Source organism: Lontra canadensis, unplaced genomic scaffold (genome assembly GCF_010015895.1).
Source record: "Lontra canadensis isolate GAN:19392208 unplaced genomic scaffold, GSC_riverotter_1.0 scaffold4, whole genome shotgun sequence".
NCBI classification, from domain to species: Eukaryota; Metazoa; Chordata; class Mammalia; order Carnivora; family Mustelidae; genus Lontra; species Lontra canadensis.
In genome coordinates, this window is record NW_022630998.1 from 4,911,818 (window position 1) to 4,921,671 (window position 9,854).

Below are 9,854 nucleotides of genomic sequence, written 5' to 3' on the forward strand. Positions count from 1 at the left end.
GACTTCAAACCCAGATTTACCTGGCTCAAAAGTCAATGTTTTTCCTACTACACCAGACTTCTGGAATTAAAGAATAAAAATACAATGGCAGAGCAGGCTCAAAATTCAGACTGGCTTCACTGAGTTACACATAGCACTGTATTTGGCAGCCTTGACACGGAAGCATATGTATAGGCTAGAGAGGGAGAGACTGAAGAAGGAGTTATAAAGGACAGTTCTACAGAAAGACAGGGAGGGATGATTGTGGACACATCTGGAGGGGACTACTCTTGAAAAAGGGGAAGGACTATTTCTTCCTCTGAGACAGGAGTAAATAAGGAAATCATACTGAGGATAGAAAAGAATATACCTCAGACAGCTGACATTTTTCTCAGGAAAGGAAGAGATCAAGTTATTTGCTATAAAAACCTTCAGGAAATGAGACAGTAAGGAACATAATCAGCACTAAAGACCCAGTAGAGAGCACCAACTGGTATGAAAACCAACCAATATCCACACACAACTTGTCTCTTGTATCCTTCAGGGGCTAAGGGGTCAAAATGAAAGAGCTAGTGATGAGGCTCATTCTGGATTGGGGACTAGAAAGGTATATCCACAGAAAAGAAAGCATGCTGGGGCATCATTAGTAAAATCTGATGACTGTGGGATCCTGGTTTAGCGAGGCAAATGAAATCAGCAGTAGGCTAATGGGTTAGATGAACAGAGAGACAAAGAGTTCATAAAGACAGTGTGTGAGAAGGAGAAAACAGGTTCCCTAAGAGAGGAAGAGTAAGAGATTTTAATAACAGTTTGTAATCAGAGATGTGTTTTGACATAATCCTTCAAATTATTTTGCCAGAGGTAGAGAGCCATTGACTGGAGCTCAGCTGTCCTACTATCCCTTCAGCCAAAAGCACAGAACTGAGATAACCCCCTCTAAAAACGTAGAGCCCTTGATTGTAGAAAAATGAAGGCTAAAAACAAAAGAATGAACTAGCCCATATAGGAATCAAACATAAAAATATCTCCCATTTTTTTGAACTAAACAATTTTATCTCTAAATTTAAGAAATTAAAAACATTTTTTAAAGAAGGAAATTCATTAAGAGATCTAAGTCTACAGCAAAGGGAAAGAGATTATGTGTCATGAGGCAGAATGAAAAGTAAACAAATCTGTCAGGCCAATTATACAACCCACATATTAAAGATTGTTAGTACAGAATTCCAATAGGGCAAGGATAGTCTGTGTTTAATAACTTGGGAGGGCACTTAGCATAGCTTTAACAAAATGATACTACTCAATTTAATGTTAATAAAATAGACCACCCATTTGCAATCTCAAAGGAGAAGCTATCAATTATATCTATAATCTCATTTTTACAATTTTGGGGTTCTTGAGAAATTATCCAACTACTTCTCTCTCCCTTTGGAAGTAAATGACAAAGGCTATCACATGAACGTTGCTGATAGCCATCTTTTTACTAGGAGGGAAGCTAGTCCCAGCTTGAAGCCCAAACAGAAGGAAAGAGTTGAGATAACTGCAGAAAGACAGAAAATATGGGAAAAACAGCCATGGCAACTTCCTCCACTACCATTTCAATCCTGCAGTTTGCCCTTATAAACTCTGGCAAGATACAAGGTTATTTAGGACAGTTTCTTACACCATTAATTCTGAGTACCCTTGCCCCAGTAATGAAGGAGGGAGAACTGAGACTGGCACAGCCTAAATTTTGCAGAAAATACCAAGTCCTATAGCGACTGTTAATAGAAACAAAGGAGAACCCAAGAAATTTGAGAGGTTTTGAGTTTAAAAAGCTTTTCTCCATTTTAGTTCTTTCTAAATAAAACAAAGAGCGTGTGCAATACGGGTTTCTAAAGCTTCGCTGGGCAATTTGAGCGAACACTGAATAAGAATAAATCATTTAACCTTTCCTGTGCTATTACATATCTTACAATCGCAAGCCTTCTTTTTTAAAACGAACACTTCCCAATTCTTTCACTCGATCTAGAAAACGTAAGTCCCCGCCTTAAAAGTTCGGAGACCAAAGATTTACTGTAGTTAGAGATTAATTTCCACGAACAATCATTTGCATCACAGGCACCATTCTCTACTTTGCAGGCGTTCAATGGGCCAAGGAGTCTCCCAACTCTTCAAACCACCCGTTTCCTGGGGACTTGATTCCCTCATCAAGGTGAAGCTTTTTCTTTGTAAGTCTACATACGAGGCTACCGGGTATTCTTCCCAATTAAACTTTTAAAGGAAGCAAGAGGGTCAAAACCAGGAAGATGGGGAGGCGACTAAAATAGGAGGGGCAACGACCCACCCACCTAAAGCAAAGGAAGGACCGCTTGGAGGGGTGAAGCTTCATCAGGAACTAGGAAAGGTGTGGAGGGCAGCCGGCGTCGCGACCCCCACCCACTGTGTGAGAATGGAGGGCTTGCGAAGCCAGGGTCCAACTGGAGGCCTGAAAGGGGGCACAGGGCGGGGAGAGGGTGGGACGTGGAGACAAGAGAGCGGCAGAGTCCTGCCGAGCACCACTAAGGTCTGGAGCAACGGCGAGGCAAAGACACCAAAGCTTGCGCTTCACTCACCTGCCAGACGCTCGCTCCGCGGCCAGAAGTACGGACGCCGCCTGGGCGCTTCCTCTCCCGCGGGACACAGCCGCTGCCGCTGCCGGAGCTCCAGGACCCGAGAGTAGAGGGTGGTGCAGAAGCAGGCAAAGCGCCGACCGGACCCGAGCCCAGAGAGGCGTACATAGGGAGCGCCGGGGGTCCGGGAAGGCAACTCGGTGCTCCACCTTCCTCAGCAGTAACTAACAACGCCTCCCGGGAACAGCATCGTGCCAGCCTCGGCCCGCTGCTCCCGGGCCTTCGCCCGCAGCTCCCCCCAGCAGCGGCCGGGTTTCCGGCGGCCACACTCCTCCCCCTTGCTACTTGGCCTCCGCCATCTTATTGGAGGCGGGAAGAATGCAGCGCGCCTGCGTGCGTGGGGATCGCCGGCGTCCTCCAGCCCCGCAAGGAGGAGCTGGAATGCGCAGTCGCTTTGCCGCAGCGTTCAGATCCCTTGGTTCTTCGCGGTTCTGGCCCTTGCGGGCTTGCTACTTGGGATGCGGAATCTCAGTCTCCAGACGTACTGGTCTTTCTTGGACTGGTTAGCGCCCAATTAATAAAACCCTTCTACACACCCACAGTTATTCAGCAAACACCTATCTAGCCCCTATAGTGTGAACCGTTCTAGGCTAAGTGCTGATGATGGATTGATAAAACCTGGTTCCAGCCCTTAACGGAGCTCATAATCTAGCGAAAAAGACGAAGATGAACCAGTAATTCTCATTCTTGTTTTGTAGCTACGTACCATCTCCTCTCTCTCACCCACCCCCATTTTAATTCAAAGCATACCTATTCTGGGAGGTCCTCGTTTGTCTCACACAGTTTTACCTGTTCTTTGCCTTTAATTACCTCTCTAGCTTAATTGCATTCAACATTAATTCAACAAATAATATTTGAGTTTCTATTATATACTTAATATTGTCCTAGGCTCCAGCAGGAAGAAATATAAATTCATGGAACTTACATTCCAGTGGGAAAGAATGGACAATAAAAGACAAATCAAAGAATTAACGTTTGACAATGAGAAGGGATGGGAAGAGAGCAAACCACCAAAAGATGAAGGAGAGTGAAGGGCGGTAATTGGCAGTCTCTCTCTGGAGATGACATCTGATCTGAGGGTGACCACAGGGGCCAGGAGCCAAGAGAAGATCTGGGTCAGAGACATCCAGGCAGAAGGAACAGCAAAAGCAGAGCCCTGAGGTGGGAATGAGACCAGGAGGTAAAAGGGACAAAGAGAATAGGTGGCATGGACAGTGGGAGGAGATAAGGTCAGGGGTCAAATTAGGTAGGGCATTGAGGCCATGGTAGGAGTTGGATTTTACCACAAGGGCCCTGTCTGCCTGTTGACACTGTCACAACTGCTTTCCAAATACTAATACTTCCTGACTGCCTATGCTTTGTATGTGTTGATCCCACAGTCTTGAAGATCCTTACTATTGTTCTGTAAGTGTCTAGCTTGTCATCTTTCAGGTTTTAGTGTAACTGTCAGCTCACAAAGGCCATATCCTTCCTAAACTACCTCTCACTCCTGCTCTCCAGTTAGTTTCCACTATTGCAACTGATCATTTCTTCCATGGCACTCCACATTTTTGTTTTGCTATTTCACCCATCCCCACCCACCTCTCTGGCAACCTAGTTTGTTCTCTGTATTTAAGAATCTGGGTTTGGAGGTGCCTGGGTGGCTTCATCCGTTAAGCATCCAACTCTTGATTTCAGCTCAGGTAACGATCTCAGGGTGGTCAGATCAAGCCCCAACTGAGTCCCATATCATGCTCTGTGTTCAGTGTGGAGCCTGCTTAAAATTATCTCGCTTCCTCTCCCTCTCTGCTCATGAGCAGGCTCACTATCTCTCTTTCTCTCTCTCTAAAAGAAAAAAATCTGTTGGTGGTTTTTTTTGTTTTTGTTTTTTTCTGGTTTGTCTCTTTTTTCTTTGTTTAACTGTTTTGTTTCTTAAATTCTACGTGAGTGAAATCATGTGGTATTTGTCTCTAACTTCCTTACCAGGTCCACCCATGTTGTTGCAAAGGGCAAGATCTCTCTCTTTTTTTTTTTTAAACAGCTGAGTTATACTCCATTTTATATATATCTCACACCTTTAGCCATTCATCTATAGAGGAACATTTGGGCTGCTTCCATATCTTGGCTATTGTAAATAATGCTGCAATAAACATAAGGGTGCATGTATTTTTTCAAAATAGTGTTTTTGCTTTCTTGAGGTAAATACCCAGTAGTGGAATTACTGGGTCACATGGTGGTAATTCTATTTTTAATTCTTTGAGGAACCTCTATGCTATTTTCACAGTGGCTGCACCAGTTTGCATTACCACCAATAGTGCAAGGGTTTCCTATATCTCCACATCCTTGACAATACTTCTCTCTTCTCCTTTTGATTTTAGTCATTCTGACAGGTGTGAAGTGCTATACCATTATGGTTTGGATTTGCATTTCCCTGATGATTAGTGATGTTGACCATCTTTTCATGTGTCTGTTAGGCATCTGTATGTTTGTGTTGGAAAAAATGTGTATTCAGGTCCTCTTCCTCATTTTTTATATGGATTATTTGTGGGTTTTTTGCGTTTGAAGTGTTTAAGTTCTTTATATATTTTGAATATTAGCCCCTTATTGGATATATCATTCGCAAATATCTTCTCTCATTCAGTAGGTTGCTTTCTCATTTTGTTGATGGTTCCCTTCACTGTGACAAGCCTTTTCTTTTGATATAGTTTAATTTGTTTTTGTTTCCCTTGCCTCAGAAGACATATCTAGAAAAATGTTTTTTCAGCTAATGTTAAAGAAATCACTGCCTAGGTTTCCTTCTAGGATTTTTATGGTTTCAGGTCTCACATTTAAGTCTTCCATCCATTTTGAGTTTATTTTTGTGGATGGTGTAAGAAGGTGGTCCAGTTTCATTCTTTTGCATGTAGCTCTCCAGTTTTCCCAGCACCATTTGTTGAAGAGACTATCTTTTTTTCCCCATTGTATATTCTTGTCCCCTTTGTTGTAGACTAATTGACCATATATGGGTTTATTTCTCTCTCTCTTCTGTTTCATTGATCTATGTGTCTGTTGTTTTGGTGCCAGTACCCTAGTGTTTTGATTACTACAGCTTTGTAGTATAACTTGAAATCTGGAATTATGATACCTCCAATTTGTTGTTCTTTCTCAAAATTGCTTTGGGTATACAGGGTCTTTTTTTTTTTTTTTTTTTTTTAAATTTTTTTTTTAAGATTTTATTTATTTATTTGACAGAGATCACAAGCAGGCAGAGAGGCAGGCAGAGAGAGAGGAGGAAGCAGGCCCCCCGCTGAGCAGAGAGCCCGATGCGGGGCTCGACCCCAGGACTCCGAGATCATGACCTGAGCCGAAGGCAGCGGCTCAACCCACTGAGCCACCCAGGCGCCCCGGGTATACAGGGTCTTTAATGGGTTCCATACATATTTTAGTATTATTTGTTCTGGTTCTGTGAAGAATGTTGTTGGTATTTTGATAAGGATTGCATTAAATCTGTAGATTGCTCTGGATAGTATGGACATTTTAACAATACTTGTTCTTCCAATGAGCATGGAAAATCTTTCCATATGTTTGTATCATCTTCAGTTTCTTTTCTCAGTGTTTTATTGTGTTTGGAGTACCAGTCTTCCACCTCCTTGATAAGTTTATTCCTAGGTATTTTATTATTTTGGGTACAATTGTAAAGTGATTGTTTTCTTAATTTCTCTTTCTGCTACTTCATTAATAGTGTATAGAAATGTGACAGATACCTGTATATTAATTTTGCATCCTGTGACTTTACTGAATTCATTTATCAACTCTAGGAGGTTTTAGGTGGAATCTTCAGGGTTTTCTGCATGTAGTATTATGTCATCTGCACATAGTGAAAGTTTTACTTCTTCCCTACCAATGTGGATGTCTTTTATTTTTGTTGTTGTTGTTTCCTGATTGCTGTTGCTAGAAGTAGTGAGAATAGAAGTAGTTGAATAGAAGTAGTGAGAGTTTACTCCTTGAAACATACAACCTTCCAAAACTGAATCAGGAAGAAATAGAAAACTTGAACAGATCAGTTACCAGCAATGAAATTGAATCAATAATGAAAAATCTCCCAAAAAACAAAAGTCCAGGACCAGATGGGTTCACAGGTAAATTCTATCAAACATTTAAAGAAGAATTAATACCTATTCTTCTCAAACTATTTCAGAAAATAGAAAAGGAGGGAAAACTTCCAAATTCATTCTAAAAGGCTAGCATTATCCTGATACCAAAATCAGATAAAGACCCTACAAAAAACCCACAAAACTACAGACCAATATCTCTGATGAACATAGATGCAAAAAACCCTCAACAAAATATTAGTAAACCAAATCCAACAATACATTAAAAAGAAAAAAATCATTCATCATGATCAAGTGGGATTTATTCTAAGATATAAGGATGGTTCAATACTCACAAATCAATCAGTGTAATATATCGTATTTACAAGAGAAAGGCTAAAAGCCATGTGATCATCTCAACAGAGGCAAAAAAATTTTTGAAAAAAATACACTATTTTTTTTAAGATTTTATTTATTTATTTGACAGAGAGAGAGAGAGCACAAGCAGGGGGAGAGGCAGAGGGAGAGGAAGAACCAGGCTCCCTGCAAAGCAGGAGAAGCCCAATATGGGACTCAATCCCAGGACTCCGGGTCGTGACCTGAGCCGAAGGCAGTGGCTTAACCAACTGAGCCACCCAGGCACACCTCAAAAAAAAACACACTATTCATTCATGATACAAACCCTCATCAGAGTAGGTCTAGAGGGAACATACCTCAATATAATAAAGGCTCTATATGAAAAACCCACAGCTAACATCTTCTTGATGGTGAAAAGCTGAGAGCTTTTCCTCTATAATCAGGAATAAGACAAAGGTGTCCACTCTCAACACTTCTATTCAACATATTGTTAAATTATATATTCACTGTCCACTAAAGTGTGAATCCATGAGGCGTGACAATATTCTGTTTACCCATGAAATCCCTGGGCCTAGCACCACGCCTGGCATGGGTGGTCACTCAATAAATGTCCGCTGTGGGGTGACTGGGTGGCTCAGTGGGTTGGGCCTCTGCCTTCCACTTGGGGCGTGGTCTCAGGGTCCTGGAATCGAGCCCCGCATCGGGCTCCTTGCTCGGCGGGGAGCCTGCATCTCCCTCTCAGTCTGCCTACTTGTAATCTCTATCTCTGTGCCAAATAAATAAATAAAATCTTTTAAAAAAATAATAAATGTCCGCTGAATTGATGAAAGTTTGTCAGCACTTAGGTAGTCAGTGGCATTCAACATTGCTTTTCACTTGGCAGTTTTTAAAATGAAACGCAAGTCATTTCCTATTTCTATGTCTCCTCAACTAGATTTACAGATAGGAACTTTAAAGGGGAGGGGGGGAGAAAGAATAAGATGGAGAAGAGTAAGTGATGGTGGGGCAGTGGGCAGATTGTATTGCCTATGTTTGCAGGACTGGGGAAAGGAAGGCTTCGATTTAATGCAGTGCCTGTTTTATGTGCTGTGTACTATGCTGGGTACTTAATCCTCACCACAGCCGTGCTAGGTAGTAACCCTCATTTTGATAAGTAGAAAAATCCAGAGATGAAGTCACTTGCCCAAAGTCACATATTAAGAGACGGTACTGACCCTAAAGCCCAGGCTCTGGCCATCTAGAGAAACTGGATTTGGAGCTGGGCCTGTCTGGTGATTTGACTCTATCATAAGCATGCGTTCCTCAGAGACGGCAGCGACTGCCATTTACAAATCCTGGTAGTATTGCTATTCTCGTAGGTTCTCCACAAAGGGCCTGATTGGAAATTGCCGTCATTATTTTCTTTTGGACTAGAGCAGAGCTTATTTTACCATTTCCTTTTCATGTTTTTTTAGATATTTATTTTTCTTTTTATTAATAAGCTCTCTACGTTTCATCAAAGGAAAAAGAGAGAGAGAGAGATACCAGAAAAATGGGTGCATATCCTAACTGCATCCCCTTGATAAGGCTTGTTCCTGTATGGCTAGCTCTCTCATCTAGGTCCCAAGTAATACTTTAGACATCAAAGACAGTTCTTTGGCAAAGAATGACAGGCTCACCCCAACAATCACTTACCCCATTTACTCATCAGAATTACACACCATCATTTTCCTCTAAACAGGATAGCTGCCTCAGGATAGCTGGGGAAAACTACAGGAAAGGATGGCGTTGCTATCTTACATCTGGGGCCGTTCAGTTCTCATATGAGGGAAGTAATAGACTATAACTCATGACAATAGACACTTGTCAAGTGAACCCAGCAGGTCCATATGCAAGCCCAGTAGTAGGTGGGAATACATACCTGAAAAGACTCTCTCACCTTCCACCTCGCTGTAGTGTAGTTCTTCCTTGGAGTAAATCCCAGAAACGAGACGATGTCTTCAGTTTCTGTGGTATTCTCTCCTCTTATGGTGACCATCTATTATGGGTTGAACATGCTCTCCTCCAACCCCACGAAAAAAAGGATATGTTGAAGTCCTAACCTCCAGTATTAAAGAATATGAACTTATTTGGGAATAGGGTCATTGCCTATGTTATTAATTAGGTTAAAATGAGGTCATAATAGAGTAGAATGGACCCCGAACCCAATAGATAGTGTCCTCCTAAGAAGATTGCCGTATGAAGGAAGAGACACACACGGAGGAAGCTGTGTGGTGACAAAGGTGGAACTGGACGGCTTGCTGGCAAACCACCAGAATTTAGGAACAGGCCAGCAAGAATTTCCCTACAGGATGGGGCGCCTGGGTGGCTCAGTCGGTTAAACATCTACTTTCAGCTAAGGCCATGATCCCGGGGTCCAGGGATCGAGCCCCACATAAGGCTTCCTGTTCAGTGGGGAGACTGCTTCTCCCTCTGCTTGTCATTCTACCTGCTTGTGCTCTCTCCTTCTCTGGAATAAATGAAAAAAATCTTCAAGGAAAAAAAAAAAAGAATTTCCCTACAAGTTTCAGAGGGAGGATGGCCCTGCCCCTTGACTTCAGACTAATGGCCTCCAGTCCTGTGACAATCAACTTCCATTGTTTTAAGCCACCGGGTTCATGGCACTTTGTTACAGCAGCGCTAGAAATGAATACATTATCTTATGTATATGGCGGGGGCCCCAAATACAAGGAAGGGGTGGGAGGGGCAGTGAGGTCTGGGCTACTGTCCCAATTTAGCAGCAGACCAGCAGCAAGACCTGAGGCTAGTCACTCCACCCCACTGAGCAAGCTTCCTCATCCAT

General features: G+C 42.4%; 1 protein-coding gene across 7 annotated transcripts in view; it reads right to left on the reverse strand.

The window, feature by feature from the left end:
• APC (APC regulator of WNT signaling pathway) overlaps window positions 1-2,938 on the reverse strand; it is a 135,560-nt gene extending 132,622 nt beyond the window's left edge. For 4 of the 7 annotated variants that reach the window (XM_032844903.1, XM_032844898.1, XM_032844882.1 and 1 more), the window contains exon 1: window positions 2,571-2,938. In XM_032844903.1, coding sequence (XP_032700794.1) covers window positions 2,571-2,735 — 165 coding nt within the window. In that variant the 5' untranslated portion in view covers window positions 2,736-2,938. The remainder of the gene's footprint in view (window positions 1-2,570) is intronic. The other 3 variants (XM_032844913.1, XM_032844892.1, XM_032844868.1) reach the window with 1 other exon arrangement.
• Window positions 2,939-9,854: the final 6,916 nt, after the last annotated feature.